Raw genomic sequence first — 27,078 nt, forward strand, 5'->3', positions numbered from 1 at the left:
GGCGTGAAGCCAGCAAGTCGGCTGTCTGTCAGAGGTGAGGGCCTCTCGAGATGAGGAGGACTGGGGGGGAAACACCCCTCGTAGAGAAACAGAACCAGGCAGAAAAAAAAAGACACAGGAGCCAGCAAAAATAAACAGCGAGACGGTAAGCAGGCACCTCACGGGGAAGGAAGGCTGCTCTGCAACCCCGGCGCAATGTAAACACGCAAAAGCAACTTTAAATGCGAGGGCGTGCATTGCTTGTGGCAAAAGCGGAGGCGAGCGCTTCAAAAAGAAACTAAAAGCTGACCCCGCTCTCGCGCTGCCCTGGAAAAGAGGAAGCCGCTGAGGTGAAGTGGAGCCAGCCAGCCGAGGGGGCAGGTAGGCAAGAAAACACAAACAAGCTTCCGTGAAAAGGACGAGAGGGGGGCGAAGAAGGCGTCGTCCCGGTCCCACCCAGCGGGGAGAAGCAGCGCAGCGGCGGCCGAGTGTTTTTGTTTTGGGCCGGCGGCGGCTGCGCGCGCGGTGCTCCCACCCCCCAGCCCGCGAGCCCGGGCAGCTGCTAATTGCAGAGACAGAGCGAGGCGCGCGCAGGAGGCGGCCCGGGGCAGGGGGAGGGGGAAGAGGAGGCGGCCAGGGCAGTGTGCGTGTCTCTGCTCTGGAGCAGGGCCAGCCCCCTCACACTCACGCACACACACCCACACCCATTAATCGCCATGCATTATTCACAGCCCGAATTATACACCGACATGCGCAGCACCAGCCGCACCGACACCAGCTAATTTCCGTCATATTTTTTTCTGCTTTTGCAACTCGACTATTTGTCGAGAGAGCGCGGTGGGGGCGGAGAGGTGGGGGGGCGGTGGGAGACACGTTATTATTTTTTTTTTATTCGCTCGCCCTCTGATGCTGCTGCTACCGCCGCCGCCGGTGCTGATGTCTCTGCAAAAAAAGCAGCCCCGGCTCGCACTTGCCAGCAGCATGTCTCGGCGAAAGCAAGCCAAGCCCCAGCACCTGGCGTCCGACGAGGAGCTGCCGCCGCTGCTGCCGCCCGGGGAGGCGCTCTGCCGGGACACTGGTAAGTGGGAACCCGGGGCTCGAGAGGGTGCACGGTTCCACTTTCTTTTGGTTTGCATGCTTTTTTTAATTTTTTTATTTTTATCCATTTTAAATGCTGGTACTGTGAACAACGTGGTCACCCAAACTTGACAGTAAACAACAGCAAAAAAGCGAAAACTTTTGCAAAGTTGGATATTGTAGTCCTCGGTTTTTTTTTAACCTTATTTGCAGAGATGGTAGCACCGGGTCACCGGTGGGATTGTTTGCGCTGGGAAGTAGTTTGCCCGGTAACCCTTCAGCACCCCACCCTGCATCATTTGCGGTTTTTGGAGAGTTCGGAGTAGTGTATTGTTTTGGGAGGAGGGACCCAGTCCGGGGCACCCATGGCAACCTATGAAAAGACCAAAGAGGGGCGAGTTCACAACCAAACGTGCGAGAGTGAAATTTGCCTCTTTGTAGTAAGATTTTATGTGGCAGGGAGTAAGTACATGGACCTACCCGTGGGTTCTGTGTGTAGGGCTCACTTGCAAAGGAATGCTTGTCAAGTGTGGAGTACCTGTACACCAGTGACACACACCCTCTCGGATCCACCCGTGTCCACTGGGGGTGCAGTGTCCTGCTGTCCCTCGTCGCCTCAGACCTGGCTCCGGGAATTGTGTTACTGTTGCACAGGTGTGGTTGTGTTTGGTAGTGGTAGAAGGAGAGTGGGGGTTAAACTTGGCTGCGTGTAGTGGTGGTGGGGGCAGGCAGGTGCTGTGCTGCCGCAGGAGGGGGTTCCTGTAGATCCAGAAAGGGGTAACCGGCGACAGATGGACAAAGATGAGCTGAGAAAAGAAAGGCGCCCTCGTCTCTGCCTTAAAGACCACTGGTTTTACAATTCTGCCCACGCATAAAGTTTCCTGTAAACTGCGAATGGATATTTTAGAGGGTTGTCATAGAAAAGTAGTCACAATGTGACTAAAATATAATAATATTTATAGGACTGTCTTTCCCAATCAGGGGTGGCATTAGAGAGGTGCCCTGTCGGGGGAGGGGGTGCTTCAACCTTCGCCCTGCTACGTCTACTTCGCCCACTTGCCCCGTCCCTTTCTCCACACCCTGCCTGGGCACACTTCCTAATCAGATTCCAAACTTTCCCTTCTTTTAAAGCCTCCCCTCCCCCACGCTTGTCAGTCTGAGACACCTGTAATGCCTGCTGCTTCTGACAGTAGTGTGTGTGTGTGGAGGTCACCCCCGTGTTCGCCCCGATGCCGGGTATCTGCTCTGGCGACACCCCCTCAACATAGGAAGCCTGTAAACGCGTGTTCCCGCACTTCGTTATTTCGGTCTCCTCGGGCAGATAGATTCCTTTCGCTCTTCCCTATTCCAGATCCCTTTTAAGCGCTCTGAGTGTAGTTGTGAAGTGCCTTGCACCATTACAAAACGCACAGCTGCCCAGAGATGTTTTGTTTTGTTTTCCCTTCACTCACTCTGCCCATAATGTATCTAAACTTTTTAACCTTTGAGGTTCGGGGCAGTGAGAATTCACTTCATCACGTAAAAACATCTGTCACATTATGGAAAGCTTCAAGCTTACTATTTCCTTCCCGGAAATTGAAGATTGGGGGCGGGTGGTCAAGAGACCCCCCCCCCCCCCCCCCTTACTTGCTTTAGTGTAGGTGTAGGGGAGGATGGATTAGGAACCAGCAGTTCCACAATTATGGGGTACGTTACACTTTTTCATAATTTTGTTGGCCGAAAAAAACTTTAGGTCCATAATTAAGTCAGGTTATAAATCTGCTTTCAAATCTTCCCTTTCCACATAAAAGTCTCAGCGCTCTAAGTACAGGAATGCACTGTTTAATCAAGCAGTTTCTGCACTAGTAGATACAAATGCTGTAAATTGTACATAACTTGGCATATAGACATTTCTTTGAACTTTCACGTATTTGTTCACACATACATGCCGGTACAGTAGCATGCATGCAGTTCTCCAATACATTATGTGATATTGAATATCATATGTCTCTGACGGCAATATATTATTCTTATGGACGTAATGTGTATATACACGTGTTTGCATTTTGTGTGTGTATGTATACACGTATAAATATATACATACACACACACGCAATCACAAAAACCCGCAAACAATTATTTGATGTCAGCAGTCATTCGTGCAGTCTTGTCATGCGAGATCAAATCAGGCGCTATGCTGATGAAAACGCTTGCATATGGTGGGTGGATTAAGGGCCAAAGACTCCTTTTTGTCATGGAAATGTTTTTGTTTACTTCAGCTCATAGCATTTCTCACACTTGGCTTGTTTTGTGTCGCCTCTCAATGGCTACACGATCAAATGAATGGATTTATTTTTGCCGAATGAGGGGGGCAGCCCTCCCCTCAAAGGCGCGACACTGCGTCCCCGCGAGGAATGTTAACGCGGGTTTTATTGTGGGGCGCTGAATGGGGGGCGCCTTTCACGGCATAGCCCCACGAAATGCAACAATTTAAATAACTGCTTAGACCCCAGAAGGCCGCGGTCAACACGGGTCGCATTCCTGGTCCGTGAAAACACACTTAGCTGATAGAGTTATGTAAAACGTGTCCCGAGACAGTAATATAGTGTGAAGACATAAGTTTTATTTTGTAACACTTTTTTGTCGGGGCATGGAATGAAATAAATTTCAGTGGTGCAAACTATGTAAAGCCGCAAATGAAACACTTGCACGGAGTTTGCAGATTGGAAGGAAGCTCGTGTTCAGGCAGCCTTGAAATGTTTAAACATTGTGGTAGAAGATTGGAGGGAGGGGGCGATCATTTCAGGCACTACAGTCGCGATAAAAAACAAGAGCCCCCATTTTTTTTAGCTTTTAATTTTGGAGAACCTGGATATGCCTTTAAACAAAATGAGGTTGACTGGCTCTGCGGAACTAGTTCGCTGAAGAAACCTGCTTTGAATAGGGTTTCCCCTAACCCTCTATTGAACATGCCCTCTGCCAGGCCACGCTGGGTAGAAAATGACACTTTTAGTCATATAACTAATTCTAGACGACATTTTCTGATCTTATAACGCCAGACATTCGCATGAAGTGAGTTTCGCTCGTTGTCGAACAGGGCATAGACAGTAAAAGTACCATGACAGTATATTGCAAAAAAAAAGGCAGAGTTCTGATACTCGGAGACAGAGGCCAGTAAAGATTTAATTTCTCGAAAAAAGAGAATGCTAACTGAGTTTGATTGGCTGTTAAATGAAGGGCGAGATCCAATTACTTGTCCGGGACTTGAAATGATTATTGTGCATGGGCCGTGGCTGGTGCAGGGAAGCCCACACACGGTGGTTTCGGCCTTGCAGCTTGAGAGCACTTAGAAACACAATAGGCGGATGTTAACTCGTTTCAGATTGTTGGAGGTCCCCATTTAATGCCAAACAATGAACTGAAATGCAACGCTATCAATGGACTGCAAGCAGCGTAGGACGTTTAAAAATGCGAGAGCACAACTACTTAGGGGCACCAACTCGCCCAATCCGTTTCTCAGAAAAGTTAAGTATTTACAAACCACAGGGCGAGTAATAAGCACAACAGTGTTAATGGCGATTCACAATAATTATGTATATTTGAGATAACAGGAGCTACTCCTTTAACAAAAAAAAAACATCAACTAATGTATGTTTAAGGGCATGCAGAGCTGGCTCGAGCATCCTTTAAGATGTGCACTGGTTGTCGTTTTATTTTCGGAAGCCAAAGATAGTGTAGGCTTTCCCATTAAGGAAAGTCGTGCTTGCTCGCCCTACATAAGAGACAGGGGCAGGCAGGAAAAACTCGATGAAGAGAACTTTACGAAACAGTTCGTATGGGGGTGAAGTTTGGGGTAAACGCTCAGATCTGACGGAATGCCTTTGAAGGAGCCCTCTAGTGAATGATGTCACAGTGGCTCTCAAAACCCCGAGTGACATCATCAAAGGTAGGAACATTCTGGAATAGCCGCAGGATTGGGCAAAGAAAAATGCTTGTTTTTCTCTATACTGTGGACGGCCCCTTTAAAATCCATGGAGCTGACAGTGACCACAGCTGCAACCTCTGTATTTCATGATATCAAAAGTCAGTATTTCTTGTAGCTCTGTTTAGTGGGCACATTATAATTCTAGAAGAATTCGAGAAGTAATTTGCTGTTCAGAGTACCTACTGCCTTTATAGTGTTGCAAATAAACCCACAATGGATGCGTAGATACATGTGTTTGAGGATGCCAATATGCAGGAATGCATTTTTAATTTAAGAAAATTGCTGAATTGGCGTTGATGTGTGCACATTTTTTATTGTCAGGCCGTTGTCATTGCAGTACAACTTTGCAGACAGAAAGTAACAATCTTTTCTGGTGGCACTTCATTTTTTTGGTTGATGAGACATTTCCCCGCAAGACATTTTTGCAACACGAAGCCCATGCTGTAATTTTTATTTTGTGGCTTGTGAGATTAAAGCAGCCAGTGAGTGAAATAAGAAGACATAAGTATTGATAAACATGCCCGGCGACTGCACCAATCACGACTTATTTAGCAAAACTATCTTTTAATATCCAGCTTACATATGGATAAGGGGGGTCCTTAATTCTACTACAAACATGGTCCAGAAAGAGTTACTGGGTAGCTGCGAATAAAGCTCTCGACTAGCAAAGTATGTCAGACGCCACATTCACCTTGGTGTTCACAGAGAGAGCTGGCTGTATTGAGTAGGAAAGACAATGAGCCACGCATGTGGCATAAAAAGTGGGTCAGAATTCATCGAAGGCTGCTAATCTTGGACAAGTCTTAGTATAATCTTGAGGGGCCATAAGGAGCTTCCTTCGTCAGTCGCAGACGGTGCACGTAGGGTTGTCTTGAGGTCGACAGCGAGGGGGGCCTCGTAGCTTGCCTCGGCAATACTTAAACATTTGCTAGGCAAAAAGCTAAAGAGACCAGAATATGGTGTATTCCAGTGTAAAAAGCTAAAGAGGCCAAGAATATGGTGTTTTCACGTGCTCAGGACGATGCAGTGAGCTTTAATGCATCGACTGGATGGGTGGCCTGGGCACAGCCTGATTCCATCCTGACCCTTGCTGCATTTTGAAAATGTGCCATGTGCTGGACCAACATATAACATGAACCACTCTTCAGATGTCAAGTTACTTTTGCATCTCGCAGACCAGGCCTTGGGGAGGAAATCTCCGCAGGTATGTAGTGGGACTCCTAATGGAGAATCTTACTGCATTTTCAATCTGGTAATAGCTTACTCTGGCTTTTTTGCAATTACATTGTTTTTCCCGGCTTTGATTTATAATATCTTCCACCTGGTAGCATTCACGCCTTCGTTGCATTTGAAATACCTTTGGATCGTGTTGGTGCACATTTTCAAGTGTGAGTCTTGCTCAAAGTATGTCACATTTGTTTTGAGGGCCCCATAATAAAACACGCCTTGTTACCATCTTGGGGTATCCTCTATGTCTGTAAGTTGTTGGTTCGAAAATGACAGCATTACAAAATAAAACAAGGTGAGGGGCGACATTTGTGTGTGTGTTTGTGTGTGTGTGTGTGATACACGTCTCCCATGCCTCAAATAACTTGGCTAACTTTAGAGACATGTCGCTAACAATGCTCATGTTTTCAGGAAAGCAGCGCAGGTTGACTTGCATTCGACTTAAAAGGAGCAGGCATTTAAAAGTGGCTAGAACAAGGGTCGCCCAGCTTGTGCATTTTGAAGCACAGTCCGAGATCCTTTTGGCTCCGTGTGTCACCTCTTAGTCCTGCGTGGGCCGAGTAAAGTTGAAGGCGCCTTCGAAAAGGTGAGACTTACGAGGGAAGCGCCAGCGAGCGAGCTCCGGCCGGGGATCCCCCGAGGGTGAGTAGTTCCAGGGCCTCGACAGGAGCTGCTGGTTTAACCTTTGCCTGCCGGGGGTGGCCGCTAGATGTCAAGCTCATAATACAATTAGTGCATCTGTGCAGTTGACCTTGGCGGCAGGGCTTACCACGGTCCTGTTAAGTGTTAACATTGAATTTGAGTGTTAACTAGAGATCCCTCTGTCCCTGCACATTGAGAGCTTATCTGAGGCCCATCTACCTCCCCGACGGACCGGTGACAGCGACTCTTTCAGGAAAAGGACCTGCTTTTTTTTTCTTCAGTCTGCCTTTTAACATCAACAGGAAAGATACTCTTTAATGTTCGAATGTTTCCTAAGTGGTGCAAAACAGCCACTCAGTAACTCATAGTTTTAGTAAGCTGCTGGAAGAAACGTAAAGCACGCCTAACAAATAGGGCACTGTTATTTAAGCTAACTCAGTATGTTAAAGGTGTATGGGTACAGGTGCAGTATGTGTTTATGTTTTTGTAGTATATATGGGCGTATGCGATTAATTTGAAAGCTATTGCTACTGTAAACCGTTCCTGCTTTTATTCTCGTGTTTGTTATCTTGAGAAGTGGGTATTTTTTGCGTTTTTTTTACAGGCAGTACATAATTTCCAAATTCAGTTATGTCAGCGAATCCCTATCAGCAATGCATTTGAGGGCTCCATACCTCCATTTTTTATATGTATATTTGTGTGTTTTTTTTCATTGGTTCCCCCTCATTATTTTAAGGTCACCACTTTGGTCTCTACTGGAACCATATTGATTTTACACCTGTTTCCCTTCTTTCCAATTCATTTCATCAATATATTCATACGGATGGATAGATGCATTGGGCTTGATGAGTAGGAAGGCAGCAGGATGGATGGATGGACAGATACATAGATAGAAAGACAGATAGACAGATATTATTGTGAATGCAAATCAGCATGTTTTGTGTACTACTCTTAACATTAAATAACACATGATTGTGTCTTCCCCTGCACACACATGCCCGCTCTCACTCATTCACAGACACATTCATGTTTCCACTGCGTGTATGCATATTTATTGATTACATGCATTATATATTACTGATATTGGTTGAAGTAGTCAAGAGCATTTAGTGTTATCGTGGTGTTGTAGAGGCTCTCTGCTTTTCGAAGCCCTAAGCCTGTGTGTCACAATTTCATCTGTCACACTTATTCCCAGATTTGCTGATTCTATTAAATTCTGAAATCAGTAGAAAGACTACTTCTGCTGCTCACCTACGAGAATCCGAGCCTTCGGTATCAGGTCGCCCCACCGCCTGCATAGAGTAGCACCCACTGATTGTTTGTTGCATAATTAGAGATGTACTTAGGCCTCTAACTTTTTTATATTTTAAGACTACAATAATATGGTCCGATAACAATTAGAAACGTTCCAATTTTATTGGATGTTTCACTGCATATAATAATATATATCCTCAGTGGCAGATGAGTAAATTCCTCCTTTGCCTGAGAGAGAGTGGAAGGCTAAATCCCCGAGCTGTCAGATCTTGGGTGTGCTTTGCGCAAGGACCTTATGGTTGGTTTATAGCGACAACGTTCTTTCAGACCTCGTGAGAATATGCACGGCTCCTGCAGCAACAGAAATTGTACCGTGCATCAGGATGGTAGGCGCCCATCAGTGTGGCCCCAAAAATATTGATTCAAGATCCCCATGACAGCTTAGAGCGGGAATTCCTTGGTTCCTTCTTTAAGGTGCTTTCCCCACACAACTGTTTCGTGACAGGTTTTTCTTTATGGTCGCTAATGTATTGGTATATATTTTAGGTTTTGGTAACTTAAATTTTCTGGTTCCTTTGGTAGGTCTAGTATTTAGAATGCCCCATATTTCTTAAAGAGAGCCTTGTAGGTAATATACGCTCCAATAACTTTGTAATAAAATGATGACCCTCTTCCTTCCACTTGATAGGGAGAGAAAACAGCTGTGCTCTACAAGGCTGAAAAGGCATAGAAGTAATTTAGTGTTTTAGATCTTGGGAAAATATTGCACAGTATTTTGCCTGATATCTGCAAGTAGATGCAATGGTCAGCAGTAGACCAATGATAACGCGAGGCCTGTCATGCACTACCACTCCTTAATACATGCAGTGCTGTTTCACTGCAAGCACTTTTATTAGGAATCAAAAAACTATTTGTCAGTAGTAAAGGAAGAGTGGGGCATCCATAAGCTGTACCGCAGCTCATCAATTGAATTGGTTTGTCACTGAAGGCACTGTGGTGGGGTCCACGAGGTCCACCTATTTGACACATTGAACGCCTAGTGTTTTACTTTCCTCGTGTACGCAACCTTCCAGGGGGAAGTTGAACCATGTACAAATATTGCAACAGAGACATGCATCTGTGTTTGAACTGCATTCTCTCTTGTCAGATCGTATCCAACGAGATGAAGAATAAAATGTAAAACACTGTATAGGACTTAACGCTAAACTAAAATATTACCAAGTGTATTCTAGGAAGATGATAATATATATACATATATATATATATATATATATATATATATATATATATATATATATATATATATTCCTTGTTATCGCCTCCAGCACACAGAGAAGAAGCGTACCCATATATATATATATATACACAAAAAGAGAAGGTGCACCCAGGGAAAAATATTCAATCTGTGTCCATAGTTTGTTCTTCAAGGTTTTTCTTTTATTCAAACAGCATAAAAACAATAATCTCGATAGTTTTGAGCTGCCTATATAATATATATAGTACTTGTTCTGGTGGCACATTCTCGCAACCTTTCTGCAAGAATTTGAAGTGGCCGATAGATGACAATTTAAATTCATACCATAAGCTCTGTGCTGCTTTTGCCAACCCATTTCAATTGTAACAATCTAGGCACAACAGAGACTCCATTCCAGTTCAATGAACACAGCATACTGCTACACAGCTGTTTCTCAATGTATAGAAAGAGTGGTCTGAGTTAGACCTTGTTGGGCCTGGTGTCTTAGTGGACTAATTTGTCCACTGGAAGGGCATATGTTCAACCTCATGGTTACAGATTCAAATACCGGCGGGTCGATAAAATGAGTACCATTGAGATGGGTAACAATAAACATGTTACTCAGCACCAAGATACCCTTGGGTTAATGTGCACTTTACAAAGACACATGTTATGTTGGACATCTACTGATACATCAGACCTCTCAAAATGCCAAACCTCAACATATCATTAGGCCTCTTTAAGCAAATTAACCCCTTGTATCGATATACTTAATCACACATGACACCTTCATAGACATTTTGTGCAAAGGCGCATCACAGGTAAATATATCCTGGTACTATTGTACAGGCACTTTTCGTTATCTTGCTGTGCCCTGCTAAGAACGATGAAACTACACCGTAGTCGGGGATCCTCAAGATTATGATTTCTGTATACGATATATCAAACCACCATTTCCTGATCAACTGCTTAGGTTTCCCTTTCTATCACGGTTGATAATGTTAACCTATTAATGACGGCAAAAAATGATCTTAGAAGAGGGATTCAATACCTTTGACTCTGTTTCTTCTCATTTTCTGTCCATCTAAGAAGACCCTCACACAAGTGAAAGATTGCTGATCTAGGGCTGTCTACATTGCGTTTGGGAGGGATTGCAAAATGTGTTCCATGAGCGAAAGATTTTAATAAAGATGGCAACTTCTGAGGGCCATAACCTTTTGAGTCACAGCGCAGAAATTAAGCATCCTACTTTATAGAGGATCAATTTAATAGCTAAGCCTACGTGGCTTCTGTGCAATGGTCTCACACCTCTCCAGGAAATAACAACAGATATTCTAATGCAGATCTTGCCCCTCTCATCCTGCTTCTGTCAGTTCTCATTCAGCCCTACTTGATTGAGAGGACGGCATTTGCTTTAAAAAAGCACATTTCTACAAAAATGTTCCTAATTTTGTTATGTTAGGAAATGTTTAAAGCACGCGAATATCATAGGTGTCTTGGCGCTGTCTGAAAAGGCCGGTGAGTAGAAGCTTGGATGTTAAATTAACAGGTTTTTATCTCCTTCCTAGAGGTTGTTAATGAAGGAATAGCTCTGAGCTGAAGTGCAATGTTTCAATCCTTTACATACCAAAACAAATGCAACCTCTTTTATTAAAAGACGTTTTGTGAAAGAAAAGTAACATGGCATTTTCATCTTGTGTCTTTAGTGTCACACCTCCCTTTTTCTGATAGTACTTTGCAATTTTTTTATTTTTGTAGTGCCAGTTACCTTCACCGATATTGCCTCATGGTGCTCGGGTGTCTTATACCGGAGAAACTAGTTAGTTATCTTCCAAGTGCTTGGGACATGATTTCACAAGGGAGGTTGTATTAAAAAAAATGGTCATCTAGTTGCTCAAAAGCTTCTGTTGCTTATTGAGAGGTTGCCAAATGACAACGACGACGCTTCAAGACTCTTGGTAGGATTTATTCAGAGAAGAGAGCTGTGAGAATAGATAGTACCGTGGTTATTCAGCTATGCAGTCTTTGCTTTGTTTGCATACCAGCTCTTGGCAGTTATGAGGTCGTTCCTGACGCTAGCAGTTGGGCAGGAGGCAATTCTTACTCGTTTTTTCCCCTTAACCGTGTATGTTTTAGGCCTGTTACAGTGTTCTCACAGCTGCAGGTTGTTAGTATTTTTGCCGATGAACGCTATCAGCCGTATTTACTCCGTAGCTGCTAATTTATGACGGATATATGTATATATATATATATATATATATATATATATATATATATATATATATATATATATATATATATATATATATATATATATATATATATATATATATATATATATATATATATATATGTATAGCTTAATTCTCTCTGCCTGTTTGAGTGGCGAGACGCCCAGCGCAGTGCCTTTCCATATCCCCGCACCTGAACAAACGCCACATTATTTGTCCATCCATCATACACCAAGGTGGGGGGCACCGGTCGACATCTGTACTGGAGGCTAAAAGCGCCCGTGAGTCAGTCAGCCACCGTCGCACCACTAGTCAAGAGGTGCAACTGTTATTTTTTTTTCTTCAGTAAAAGGAGGTTTTACGTGATCTTGCCACAAGTGGCTGTTACTTAACACATTATGATTTAGGCCACGGAGAGGAGCAGGGTGTGTGTGCCGACTTGGTTGCCGATTTCACATAGCAAGCCTGCCCTCTACAGGCGAAATACATGTCAGCAGCCTGCGAGATCTGCGGAAAAAGAAGAGCTGTTTTCTCTCCTGTCGAGCTTGGAATTCCTGCCTACATTGTCCCCCACAGCGGGGCTCTCCATTTGTCTCCTCCTGTTTCGCAGCTTGAGCTCAGTACGCCATCGTTCATCCCCCTTTATGTGGCTCTGAGCTATCATAAAGACCTGAAAAGAATTAATTTGCAAGAAAACAAATGTCTCCTAACAATTTAAGAAAACTTGAGGGATAAAACACGTGTGCGCAAGTGTGAGTCCGCCCGAAGTGCAACTGAAGCGCATCTCATCTTGAATTGCATGCGTTGCCTCCCCGGACCGAGGGCGTTTGTTGCTTAATTGCCTCCGTGTTAAGCCCTCTCTCTGCCTGTGAAGCCATAACAAGAAAGCATGTGTTCAAATTGACTCCTCTCGACTGAAAAATAGTTTATACTTATCAGTTAAAGTTATTTTTTTAAATATCCTTCAACCCGCTTTATATACAAGGTACTCAATTATTTAGAGCAAAATGTGAGCAGTATAGGGTTTCACAGGAGGGTAAAGTCAGTTACACAGCACACAACCTCTGTTCGTTGAAGACTGAGGGCTCTTCTTCCTAGAACACTTTGCAGTTGGAAAGAGCTGAAATTACGAAATTTGCGTACGTTTGCATTGACGCTTTTTAGTTCTGCTAATTTTGTTGACAAGCCACCCTTTCTTAGTTTAAAATGAAGGCAAAGGTCTGCTAAATGGACGATGCTGCTCGGTCGATATGTGACTCAAGTGTATCCTCTGAAAGAAGGAACCATTTTCGTTGTGTTAAACGTGAAATCAACTGATCGCATATATTTAAACTGAACGTTACTCATGGGTAATTATTTTAAACTGGTAGAATTACTAATGCTACAAGAAGTTTTTTTGATTAGCTGCCAATAAGTGGCATGACAACAATAATACTAACAGTGTATTCACTGTTAGCTGGGCAAACATTGGTGATGTATTCACATTTTAGAGACATTTGGCGCTTGACCTGTCATTGAGTGCCTCAGCGCAACCTACCTTGACCCTGTGTAATAACTTAGCCTACAACCTATGCCTTCTGGTAGGAACGATACTGAAGCATGCACTGAGTGGTATCCTTTAGGGCAGCTTATAAATATATTTTTCATACACTATGTGTGCTGTTTGTGCATCGCTTGAGAGAAGCTTGTGCGCAATCTTTGCGCGTATAGCAAGTATGCACTTTAAGCTTTGACACAAGTGCACTTTGTGCAAACACTGTGGCGGAACTCTGAACACAGCAAGTGTATCTGTTTTACATTAAGCATAACTGCACTTTATATGCACAATAGCAATACTCTATGTGGATATTGCATGATTACACTTTAAGCCAACAGACAAAAGATTTTTCTGTATGTTGACTTCTCATGACTAAATTGTATGTCACACCTACTCATGGAAGAAAGACCTGTTTAGAATTAAACACTTGGTGTTTGCTCCATTACTAAATTTCACATGCTCAAATTTACCAAAACAAAACCTGCCACGAACTGCATTCATTATTTAAAACGTTACGCACCCCCAAACAGATTACCTTACAGTGCTGTTTTGCATAAGTTAGAACATAATAAGCATGCTTTGTTTTTTGCTGATAGCCCAATCCAAAAGTGTTATTTTATTTATTTCAACATGCAACTTGCTTCTGTGTCGTGTGTTGTGTTATTCAGTTGTTTCCTCCCATCTTCTGAAGACAAATTAAACAAGCACACTCTTAAAATGAGATGAAGTACAAAGTTTACGCAGTGTTCAAAAACTGCTCTCATTTTAATCATTTCAAACAACTTCAATGTTAGGGGAGGTGACTACTTGTGTAACGTTCATATATTGTAAGGCGCGAGAGAAAAGCAACTTTGGCCATGATCATCTGTGTGGTCATGATCACCTGTGTATCCACCCCTGAAGTGATGAATATGTTTATTTTTTTGAGAATTGCCTTCCATTTAATTTTTGTTAGGCTATTATTTTATTTAAAAGAGTTGTATCTCCGAGACTGTTGGTAAATACCAAAGAAATGCCGTTATCATTTCCTGTTTTGCTCTAATTCACAATTGTATTCTCGAGATTTTGAGTTCCTGAGATCTGCAGCCCGCCAGAGTGCCTTAAGAGTGGCTCCAGAATACTACCTCAGTCTGTAGTCTGTTCAGGGAACATGGTTACTAAAGCTCTCTCTTCCATTTTTACTCATTTTTGCACGTGAAAACAGATGCAAACTAATCTATTTCCTTCTTTGTGTCAATTTATGAATATGGAAAACAGCTCTTTTCACTAGCCTTGCACAGTGGCTTCAAGTCTTTTAGGCAAATTGCTCAGCAGACTGAAAGAATAAAGAGTGTAAAAAAACAAAAAATCAGGTTTAGCACTTTGTTGTGTAAGGGCTCGTCAGTCAATTCAATCCAGTTAACAGCAATCTCCAGATCACATGAACAAGAGAAATTATCCCCTTGTGTCTGTGTAAGGTCCAGTCTAACCGCACAAGGGTGCAAGCGCAAGTGTATTTTTCTAAATAACTTAATATGGAGTATAATTGCAACTACTTTCTTTTCTCACTGAATAAAAACGTGGATTCATACCAATGAAATAGATATGAGGGAGGAAATGTAAAAAAAAAAAAATACCATAAACCCGGAAGTCGTAATCTTCAGCATTCATTGTATTTTGATGTATATATTTGATGCAACAGCAGACTTTACCTAGTACTGTCTCGGTGGCTGTTGACCTTTTGACATTAACTATGTAGCATCCCTGTTTGACATTCAAATGCATGTAAAGGATGATGCAAGCATACCACACTCCAGTACATATATAACATTAATCCTCTCACCGTTGGGAAGTTAAGTAGCTATCATCACGGATTGAGATTGGAGGGTGGGGTGTGTGGAAGGACTCGGACATAAGACGAGCGTCTTAATGAGCAGAGCAAGTCCCATCTCCGTCTATATCTGGATTGACACCAATGCTCCATGCTCTTCAAAAGACGACTCTTGAAGAGCTGTCGTTTTTTGGAAGGATCACTTTACATTTACGTTTCCGCATCCGAGTTGGCTGCCTTAACACCGCATCTCCTCACTATTGTTGCTGAACTTTTTTACATTTATTTTTACATATTAGCATCAATTTACCAGCAGTTCTTGCAGGCTTCTAGCCAGTAAAAATAACAATGTTATGTACACCTGCTCGCAATACTGAAACAAATATGGAATCCCCTTGCACGGACTCAAGGTAAGATGATTGCACTCTGCAAAAGAGCTTTGTGGATTTCCACCGGAGTGCAGTTGTTTTCTTTACTCATCACGCCTTCCCTGCCTGCCCCTATCTGCTGCGTTACAAAAGCCGAATTTAACACGCACCACCTCTTCTTCCTACAATACCCACATTGTATTAGTTCTGGTGCAATTTAGTTCAGGTAGGTCCAAAGAAATCACGGTATTAGTGTTTTTGTTTCTATGCAACAATGTACAACTCAGATATGAATTTGCCTTAAGTTGGTAAAGTGGTGCTGTTGAAAACACCAACAAATAAAATTAAAAACAAAACGCCAGGTTAACCGGGAAAAGGAGTCCACAGAAGCTATTTTAATATCTGAAAAGTTGAGGCTAATGTTTAAAATGTTGACTCATGTTTAAACTAATTGACGATCTGATCTGGTTTTCAGTGAACAATAGTCACCCGCTTTTAAATTACTTATAACAAATTACTTCACAATTGCTGATTATTAGTGTATACCACGTACATATTTATGTGTGTGTGCCCCCTCCTCCTGAATTAAATTCTGTCTTTGCAGTGTAATTAACCCTTATTTTATAATGTATTGAGTGTGCGGCGTTTGTAGAGAAGCAGAGATTCTCATATTGTTTTCAATCTAAGTTTATACATGGTATTTGTTTTGTGGTGCAGTTATGTTACATTGGTCAGCAGATGGCATTGCTTGGCTAACAGCTTTATCACACCAACATTAGAAACACAGAAAACAATAGGGAGAACCATAAACACACCTACCGATTTTGAAGATTTAGAATGCAATGTGGACGGTAAACTTGGCATTTGGGGAAAAAAACGTTTTCCATATTTTAAAAGTTTTACCGTATTGTGTTGATGATATGCAAATGCCCGGGGCCCAGCTTCTAGGCGTAACATATGTTAAAAGAAACACAAATCAGATGAACAACAAGGCTGTAAAAAAATATGGAGAGCTAGAACTTGTAATGAACAGAAAGACTTTGATTCCGAGTGATGGCTTTGGAGTAGGGAGTGTAAAACATGACGAGTCGGTTTATGAAAATAGAAGGGGAAAAAAGAGATTTTTCATTAGCAGGTACCTTCAGCTGTGAAGTCACACATGCTGTGCGCGTGTCGACTACAGTGAATTGCCAGCTAGCAGTCTTCAAGGAACACTACATCCGGGTTCCAGCTGCTAGAAAGACAAGTCGTCAGGTCAAGGGTCATGCGTCAGTTTTATGGGGAAAGAGGGAGGGCTATTGGCAGTGAGCGTTGCAGAAACCAGTGGGAGGGCTTGTTTTCGGCCAGCAGGCCTGTCGACGCACTCAACCACGGCGTTTCGTTTCTGTCGAAGTCAAATCTGCCTTGCTCCTCTGTACAGACCTTTGAATTACCGACGATGTGCGTTGGCCTCAAACCATAAGGAGACCGTCTCGGAAGTAGCTTTTTTTTCAAATGTGGCCAAAAATATTTTTTTTGGGGGGGAAAGTTTTTACTTTGTTGTTACAGTGACCAGCCAATATCGATGTTGAGGCGTTGCGCTTGTAAAACCATAAAGCACGATAATTCTTGATTAAAAATTTACTGTTTCCCTGCACTGCACTTATTTGGGCAGTGTAAACTAGTTCTGGGCAGAGAACAGCTAAAGAAACAATAGTGTTCGCGTTCGACGATAAACCGTACCACAATTATGTTAAAGACACTAATTGTGTTTTTACGTTGATGGCCATTAGACAGAGACTCGACCACATCTAGCTGAATAGGTCCTTTCACTCCACCCCCTCCAACCTCTAGAAACACAATGAATTGTCCCACTATCGTGTCAGCTGGAAAAAAAACTGTACTGTGCTTCTTTCTGTAGTCCAAATCTGCAAAACAGACTTCATTTAGTGACCGATGCACCTGCGTTTCTTTACTAAACCTACCAAAAAAAATGAAAAAGTGTTCCTGCAAGGTGAGTCTTTAAAATTCTGTTCAGCCATTTGTTTCATCGGGCATAAATTAGAGGGCTGCTCATTAAACATGTTTGTTATGCAGCTCAAGAGGGTAACTCGAGTCAGACGAAATGGTGGCCTACAACAGTAATTAAACATGTGTAGCCAATTAGTGGGCTTTCCTCTATGACACTAGCATATAATTTACCGAAGCTTTCCATAGCACAGGGGCACTTGAACATAGGTATGAAAACTGTGGCTGACTGCAACACCTCAATAAAATAGAGCTTTTACATTCCTAATGTGTACTATTACAAATTAAATGAATTATACCGCTGCCTCTCTAGGTGCAAGAGCAATATTGTATTTGAAACCCAATTATTGGTGTCAGTGCACCTTTCCAAGCTACTCCCATTTTGCACCACACAAGACATATAATTTCTCGCATATTTTGTAGCGTCTGTAGGACAAGGGCAGCAAAAAATACACATCAATGGCCTGTTTTATCTAATAATACGACATGTGGGATGTTGTTTTTTTCTTTTTTAAGCCGAGATGTAGGATAAGTCTGCGCTGCGTCTGCAGTCAGAAAAAAAGGGTTTCTGTGGAATTTCTTGATAAGTGAAATAGGCGCTTATTATTTGGCAAGGTTATATAGAATTACATTAAAGTCAGTGTATACTGATAATAAATCCAGGTAGCCCAGGCGCACACTTGAGTAACAGCGGCTCTGCTAATCCTGTCAGGTGCTGGTTGGAGTTTGAAGGGTTACAGATTAGTTTCACAATGTTAAGTGAACTGGCAAAGGCATCTCTCATTCTGTTGGAAACGAGGAAGCGTGATGGTGAAGGGGAATCCTAATGAGGCCATCAAAAGCTTGTTTTGTACTCAACAGACAAGGTGGCTGCGAATTGTATGAAAATATTGGAAATCAATGCCTTCTATGGAATTTCATTAAGAAGCAGTATCCACAATTGATAGGGCCTCATAATTTGATGGATTGTGCTAGGAAAATGATTAGCTAGGTAGAAGAGTCCCAGCATTTACACACCGAGACCTCTGAAGTGTTGAAGTGGGGTAATTTGTACAAAATAAAAAATATTGATTCTTGCTCATGTGCAAAATTTAAAAATTCAAGGCTGGTTGTCTTGCAAGTAAGTGGCTGATGCAATCTTTTGCTTTTACAGAAGTTCCAGGCGAAGGTCCCGACGATGGTGACAGTGGGAACGAGAGCAGAAGCGGGAGTGAAGAGACCAACGTGTGCGAGAAATGCTGCGCAGAGTTCTTCAAGTGGACTGACTTCCTGGAGCACAAGAAGAGCTGCACGAAGAGCCCCCTGGTGCTAATCATGAATGACGAGGAGGCTGCTGCACCTTTGCCCGCTGCTGAAGAGTTTGCGGAGCCTTCTCCCTCTAGCACTCGCAGTGACCATGACGAAAGCGAGGCTGCGGAGGAAAGCATTCAGACTGATATCAATGACAGCTGCGAACTGAAGGAGGACGAGAAGGAGGACGAACCCATGGATGTAGAAACCTCTGCAGAGTCAAGTGGTCAGAGTGCGGAAACCTCACAAACATCTACTCCTCTACCTCAGATTCCAGAGCCATCATCCATGACAACTTACAACATGCCAAACACAAATGTTACATTGGAGACTCTGCACAGTACTAAAGTGGCAGTGGCCCAGTTTTCGCAGACTGCAAGGTCACTAGGTGGAGCGCACACAGGGCCTACTGCACTGGCAATTCCAATCATCCTCGAGCAGCTGATGGCCTTGCAGCAGCAGCAGATCCACCAGCTCCAGTTAATAGAGCAGATTCGCAGCCAGGTGGCGCTCATGAATCGTCAGCCCTTGCGTCCTGCTTTGACTGCATCAGCACCTCCACAGGCCGCCCCAATCCCTACTTCAAACCCCCTCCAAGGGTTTACGGTGCATTCTGCCCTACATTTAGCAGCAGTGGCTCCAACCACCATTTCTGGTTCAATCTGTAACAATAAACCACCAACTTTTGAGAACCTACAGCACACCTCGCAGCCTACTTCTGGAGCGAGCACCCCAAATATAGTCTGCAGTGTCTCTTCTGCACCTTCTGAATCAAGCACATCTTCTACCACTATTGCAAACTCAGTTTCATTAACTCCTCCTGTGTCAAACACTGTTAGCATTTGCTCACATCCCCCAAACCCTCCTTCAACACCACCCCTCATAGGACATGGATCTCTCACTTCAGCATCCAGCTTGCCAAACCCACTTCTACCTCAGACTTCGTCGAACAGTGTGATCTTTCCCAATCCCCTTGTTAGCATTGCTGCAACTGCAAATGCATTAGATCCATTATCAGCTCTCATGAAGCACCGCAAAGGAAAACCACCAAATGTGTCCGTGTTTGAACCTAAGGCAACTTCTGAAGACCCTTTCTTTAAACACAAGTGCAGATTTTGTGCCAAGGTCTTTGGGAGTGACAGTGCTTTACAAATTCACCTGCGTTCACACACAGGGGAGAGGCCATTCAAGTGTAATATTTGTGGAAATCGATTTTCCACCAAAGGCAACTTGAAAGTTCATTTTCAAAGACACAAAGAAAAATATCCCCACATCCAAATGAATCCCTATCCTGTTCCCGAATATCTTGATAATGTTCCCACAAGCTCTGGAATTCCATATGGAATGTCTCTGCCACCTGAAAAGCCAGTGACTACTTGGCTGGATAGTAAGCCTGTGCTACCAACTATTCCCACTTCGATTGGACTCCAACTTCCGCCCACGATACCAGGCCTAAGCAGTTATTGTGACTCCCCAGGCATGACTCCAATGAGTAGGTCTCCTCAGAGGCCATCACCTGCCTCTAGTGAGTGCAACTCCTTGTCACCTAGCATACATAATTCGGAACCGTGTATCCCAACAACAGTGGAATCTCCACAGCCTACCCTTAGTGTATCTGCTGTCAGTAAAATAGAGCCCATTCTTCTGCCTCCGACCAATGCAAGACTAGGAGAGCATCCTCTATGTGGAGAGATATCCACATCTTCCACACCCCCAGTTCCTACCACCACAGAGAGTAGTGTGTCGACAAGCCTCTCAAACCCGGTGCTTCCTTCCATGTCTGACCAGTTCAAAGCAAAGTTTCCATTCGGCGGTCTGCTGGATTCTATGCAAACATCAGAAACCTCAAAGCTGCAGCAGTTAGTGGAGAACATTGACAAGAAGATGACTGACCCGAATCAGTGTGTCATCTGTCACCGTGTGCTCAGTTGTCAGAGTGCTCTCAAAATGCATTACAGAACACACACCGGAGAAAGGCCATTTAAATGCAAAATTTGTGGACGTGCCTTCACTACAAAAGGCAATCTGAAAACACATTTTGGCGTTCATCGAGCAAAGCCCCCTCTCAGAGTACAGCACTCATGTCCCATTTGTCAGAAGAAATTCACAAATGCTGTTGTTCTCCAGCAGCACATTCGCATGCACATGGGTGGACAGATTCCAAACACGCCACTACCAGAGGGCTTCCAAGATGCAATGGACTCCGATCTCTCCTATGACGAAAAGAATCTTGACTCGTTGAGCAACTACGATGATGACTTTGATGATAATTCCATGGAAGAGGATCTTGATCTAAAGGACACAGCAAGTGAATCCTCCAAGCCTTTCATATCCTACCCAGGGTCTTCACCAAAATCACCACCTTCCGTCATTTCCAGCATTGCAGCTCTCGAGAATCAGATGCGAATGATTGACTCTGTCATGAACTCCCAGCAGCTTGCTGGCATGAAGTCTTTAGAGAACGGATCAGGAGATAGTGACCATTTAAGCAATGACTCATCATCAGCGGCTGGCGATCTCGAAAGCCAGAGCGCAGGCAGTCCCGCCATGTCAGAGTGCTCGTCGTCCATGCATGTGTTGTCCCCGGCAAACAGCAATAGTGAAAGCATTAGATCCAAGTCCCCAGCAGTAGTCAACCTAGAGGAACCACAAGAGATACAGTTAAAGAAAGAGAAGCCAGATAGCCCGCCACCTGCTCATGAAAACGGAGGTGCACTAGACCTGACATCTACCACCCCGGTCAGACCAGTCATCAAGGAAGAGACTCCTTTTAGCATGCTGTTCCTGAGCAGAGATCGTGGTAAGTTTCAAAGTACAGTTTGTAATGTCTGTGGCAAGCCTTTTGCTTGTAAGAGTGCGTTGGAAATTCACTACCGCAGCCATACTAAAGAACGTCCGTTTGTTTGTACAATCTGCAGTCGTGGGTGTTCCACTATGGGTAATTTAAAACAGCACTTGCTGACACACGAATTAAAAGAGCTTCCTTCTCAGCTATTTGAACCCAACTTTACTCTAGGTCCCAGCCAAACTACTCCTACACTGGTCACCAGCACTGCGCCTGCCATGATCAAAATGGAAGTGAATGGTCACAGCAAGCCGATCTCATTGGTTGAGGGTCCCCACCTTCCAGCTGGAATCCAGGTTCCTGCTGCACCACACACCGCGATGAGTCCAGGCATCTCTCCTATGCTGGCGCCCCCACCACGACGGACTCCCAAGCAGCACAACTGCCACTCGTGCGGGAAGACCTTCTCCTCAGCAAGTGCACTACAGATACATGAACGCACCCATACTGGTGAAAAGCCATTTGGTTGCACAATCTGTGGTAGAGCTTTTACCACAAAAGGGAATCTGAAGGTAAGGAGAACTCTCTCACATCTTACAAAGAGAACCAGTAAGGCTATGGGAATGCAAAATGTACTAGAGTTGGCCTGAAGGGCAGTCTGCACTCTTGCAAAGTCTTGGTTGTATTTGCATCATGTTTAAGAACTAAGCATTCTCTCTGCGGGGAAAAGGGGAGCCTGTTTTTCAAGTGTTTTACCCGGTTTGACCACTCTAGATTATTTCTAGCTTTCTCGGTGAGGGTAATAACACCTTTATAGAGAATTGTCAAATTAAGTTATTTTTATTTAAATGAATTCGGCAGCTCAACTCACCCCTAGGGGCTGTTCGGCTCTTTACGATGCCAGACACATCCAGAAAGCTAAATGGCAAACACATTACAATCTGAGTGACTGCACGTATATTGACAACATTGGTAGAGCACATGATGAGTCCTGGGACAGTTACTGAGCAAGAAGGTTGACAGGCTGTTCCTGAAAGTGCAGAGAGCAGGAACAAGGCATAGATTGGTGGACCTTTGGGCTGCGCAAGGAAAGGCTTTTTTTTTGTTTAAGGTGCTGGATTTCTTCATTTAGGTTTGTTAATTTGGATGAAAGGTGTGGTGCTGGTGAATCTGGACTCCAGCAGAAGACAGAGATGGTTGCAGTAGGCAAAATGAAAGCTGCTGATTATTGCGGACAAGTTAAAACAAGAGAAAGGTTTTAAAATCCTTGTTGCATAGCATCGTTTTAGAGTACTAGTGAAAGAGCAATCCAAGAAGCATAGGATGACATCACTTCTGTTTGTGAACAACCATGCCAAGTTAGGTCTGCGTTACCAGAAGAGGACTTGCTACTAGCTTAATGAACATTTTATAAGGGCATGGCAAAATAGCAAACTATTCCACCGAGCAGACAACAGCAAAAAGATGCCGTGTCCTTCGTGTTATTAATCTGTTCATTTGAGCAGCTTATTCATCACCCAGGCAGGTCTCTTTACTCACAGCAAATTCATAGTGAAGGGTGGGTATTTGTTTGTAATTGAAGGTTGTATGTGGACCGATGTGGAGACCCTCGTTACCTGTTTGGCCTGTGTTGGCGAGGTTCCTTCATCGAACAACACACACACACACACACTCATGTTAGCCCTTTTGGGGAAGTGAACCCCTCTCTCCGTTCCTTTACACCACCTTTGACTGTACCCCCACATTGAACTTCTGAATTCAGAACACTCACGTTGACATAATAGAGGAACATGATGCAATATTGAGAAAGTCTGCTTCCTTAGTCGCCAATATTGCCTTTTAATGAATATCAGAAACGAAGTCTGAACTAATACCAGGGCCTAATCTGCCTGCCTCATTGTGGGGGATTGGCCTTCAGCATCACAGAGTTGATGATTACAGCACAAGGATAGTAACCCTTAGCAGTGTAATATATTGTTAGGGTTGAAAAGTATAGTGTGCAAATTGACAACAACAAAAAAAAGGAAATGCACCAGATCTGTAGGAAGCAGTGCATAATATTTTGATTTTGCCAGTTTTACTGCCTGTTCAAGAAGCCTAAAGTTGAATCACTGGAAGGCAAGACGCAGTTATGAAAACGAGCTTAATTTGTTTGTTTCTGGACTGAGCTTCAAATCAGATACCCGGGGTTAAAAGGTTCAAATTCCAGCAGTCCAGATTCATTCTTTCAGGGCCCATAAATTGAGACCCATTGAGTTGGATGATAAAAATACCTATAAAAATTTAGTGTTTGACAGTCTAAGCAGCCATTAGTGTTAATATATTATGTTTCTGGTTGTCTTGTGTGATTATACTCTGCTTGTGCAAAGTGAGGCGAGAGCACTAGCGATAACTTTTTGAAGGAAGTAAATATGCAGGCCTAAACTAGGTGCACACATTGTGTTTGAACAATGAAGCGCATGTCAGGTTTGACCCCGTGTAGGTAATCCGTAAATATTTGATCACACCGTGTTCTATTGAAAAACCCTGGGGTTTCTATTCTATACAAAGCTGGGACAGCATGAAAATAGAGGAAGTGAATTAGGTGCCATCAATACTCCTACCCAAATGGTAAAAAAATAAATCTGTGAAATGTCCACATGCTATTTGTTGACTTAATGTGGTGTGAAATAGGTTGCTCTATTATATTTTCAACTATTGAAATTAAACGTGTCACGTCCACTGCAACTTTTTATTGCATGTGTCCCAAGAGTTCGAAGTTAAAGGGAACTAATGAGAATCATCTCACTTTTTACTTTGTTTTATTATAAGTTCCACTTCTTTTTACAACTCTTTTTCCAGCTGTACCACTTTTCTTTTTTCCAGTTAACCATACCTCGTTTTACTTCACAATTGTACATTATGGTTTCACCACTGTGCCTTCTGATGCAGGAGTCACTCCAAAAGTAATATATAATGATCACATCGCTCTCGGCCCCTCCCATTATCCTCCTCTGCCATTACTGCACGCTGTCAGTCACAAGACCATTACTTTTTTGGTTGCACTTCAACCCCTGTATGCTCTTTGTACAATGATGGTCCATGCCATTTGAGCCACAATTATCAAATATTTACTTTCCTGGTAGACACTCAGGGGCAGATTTACAAGAAACTGACGCAGCGCCGCAAGTCATTTTGCTGTGCCGCGCTGCATTAATTTCGAAGTACAGAGATGCAGCATATTTACAAAAATATGTTGCATCTCTGTGCTTCCCCCTGCGCTGGTGCACACACTGCTGTCATGCTCCGGCATCATTGCACCATGGTGCGAGGATGCCTGCGTCGTGGGGAGATAGTTTTTGTGCAGGAAGGGGCACCTTTACCTGCACAAAAACAATCAATTGAGATGATTTCCTCTTTCGATGCGTGCTGTAGAATACAGCACGCGTTGAAAGTGGAAAAAAACGGGGAGAAATGAAAACGTTTCACCTCGTTGCACCTCGCTACGCCACCCCTAGTTTGGCGTAGCATTCAGACGCATTTCCAGATTTAAGATTGCTTGTAAATCTGTAAATGCATCAGTGGACATGAATGTTACATGTAATCACCCACAGCAACACCCATGTCACTCCCGTAATATACAAAGTGTTGCATGAAAAGGGGTGATATTTACAAGCACAGTGAAAGCCATGCAAGGTAGCTCGACGTGTGCTTGCAAATCTCATGCAGCAGGTTGCGCTGCCAGTGCGTCACACAACGTTGCGTCACGCACCAGCAGCGCAAGGGGCAGTATTAAATCTGCCCCTCAGTGTTATTGAAAAACGACCTGCAGCTTCTCACGTTGCATCACGTAAGTTCGCAAAGCCTTGCCAAAACACCTTAAAATATATTGAATTTTCATGAGATACCAGGAATTTTCCTGGTCTGTAATCAATTTTTTTTATATGCCGGTGTGGCTTGCCCTATGGTGCCCTGTGCAGAACCTTAATGTACAGTAAAGCCACCCAAGGTCTTCTGAACAGTAGCAGGCCTACCTACATTCCCTAACTAACTCCCCACTGCTCCCAGAAAGATAGTGCAATGCTCCTGCTTCACGTGACTATATTTCCCCCTCTCCATCCCCGCGGATATCCGTATAAATGGGAACAATGGCAAATGTTTTCTGGTGGAATAATTCAAACACCACATCTCCTCGCACTTCTCTCGTGTCAGCTCCCACAAATCAGTCTTCTGCCAGACACCTTTGGCATAACCTTAGGCCGCCTTTGAGGTAACCTGGTTGGGGGTCACGTGCATTAAATAACGGTGCAACGCGGGAGCATACGTAAGGCACAGTATGCGGAGCCTATAGCTTAGGGTAATATGGGAAGAGTGATGGCATGGGTGGAATATGGAGCAAAAATTGCGACACTGAATGAGTCAGTGAGTGAGGGCCTCACACAGCCTTGTGCAGGCGTTGAGGAAGTCCCAGAAGGAAACCTGGACGCTTCGAGTGGAGCATACACCCTCTTTGATTTTCAGAAACACGACACTCACGAAGCGGAGGCGGGGGTAGACAAGTTGTGCTAACGTGTGTCCGACTAAAGTGCATAAAATAGAGCAATATTCATCGTATCGAAAAGTGGCAAGAAAAAAAGTTATCTATTTGTGATTTGAAATTCGCAAGAGCAGTAACTTATTATTTACATGCACAAAGCATCCAACACTAAAGCAAGGCACGCGATGCAAGATTCCTAGCACACCCATCATTTTATGCTGAGAAGCGAAAACAAAAGGTCTATGTATAGCTTTCAATCTAAATGTGTGAAGGGTGGTGTAGGGGCTACATATAATCTTTTGAACGCCTTTAAACAGCATAAAAAGGCTCCTCATGTTATCATTAAGCATATAGCAGGTTCAACCTTCAAGTCATAACAACATATTTATAAAGCTGTACACTATTTTAATATTTGCATTGTTGAACAAAACCAACCCAGCTGTTTGGTGAGGGCAAACCGTTCTTGCGTGTATTGTAAAGAACCGGCAGACAGCAAGGCGAGTGGTGAGAAGTGACTCATCCATTTTAACACCACATTTTATGATTTCAAGAGTTACACGCATGCGGTGGACGGAAGGGGTCTTTTCGGTGTGCCTTAATCCTCTGCTGTAGGGGGCGCGGGGGCTACAGGCATTGCCACAGACCACCCATGGCAATATTGAACAGGAAATACCAGCTCTTTATTGCTACTACAAGCTGATAAAAAACCCGCCAGAGGTGTTTTTCTTAGCCTTCCAGCACAGGTCTTTTCCCGGCAGTCAGGGGTCTTGTAATCCAGGGCCTCTGGACAGTTGCTGTGTCCAGCTTGGCCCCTCACTCACTCCCTCCTCACTGGAAAACAGTCGAGCTGTTTCATCTCACCATGGCGACTGCTCCTGTCGTCTCAATCGAACATCTCACAGATACCGCTTTAGATTTTTGGAAGCAGGGGCGAGGGTAGGGAGGGGTGATGCAACTTTTGCTTATGTTCCATCCAAATCAGACAGACACCCAAAAAACAAATCATCACAGAGACAAAGCCCAAACTTGTTGGCATGTTAAGTTCAAAATCATATTTGTTTTAATATAATTTTAAAGTGCGCATCGAAAGAGGTGCGCAGACATTTTTCATTTCCATTTTTATCCAAAACTTAGCGAAACACTTCAAAAGCGTGTTT

The 27,078-nt window shown here is 43.5% G+C and overlaps 1 protein-coding gene across 1 annotated transcript in view; it reads left to right on the top strand.

The window, feature by feature from the left end:
* The first annotated feature begins 885 nt into the window (after window positions 1-885).
* The window catches only part of SALL3 (spalt like transcription factor 3), a 59,113-nt gene continuing 32,920 nt past the window's right edge, over window positions 886-27,078 (top strand). Inside the window, exons 1-3 of the mRNA XM_086965514.1 lie at window positions 886-1,057; window positions 18,484-21,420; window positions 21,637-21,977. Of these exons, the coding sequence (XP_086821640.1) occupies window positions 886-1,057; window positions 18,484-21,420; window positions 21,637-21,977 (3,450 nt within the window). The remainder of the gene's footprint in view (window positions 1,058-18,483; window positions 21,421-21,636; window positions 21,978-27,078) is intronic.

Source organism: Lissotriton vulgaris, chromosome 4_1 (genome assembly GCF_964263255.1).
Source record: "Lissotriton vulgaris chromosome 4_1, aLisVul1.2, whole genome shotgun sequence".
In the NCBI taxonomy this organism is placed as follows: domain Eukaryota; kingdom Metazoa; phylum Chordata; class Amphibia; order Caudata; family Salamandridae; genus Lissotriton; species Lissotriton vulgaris.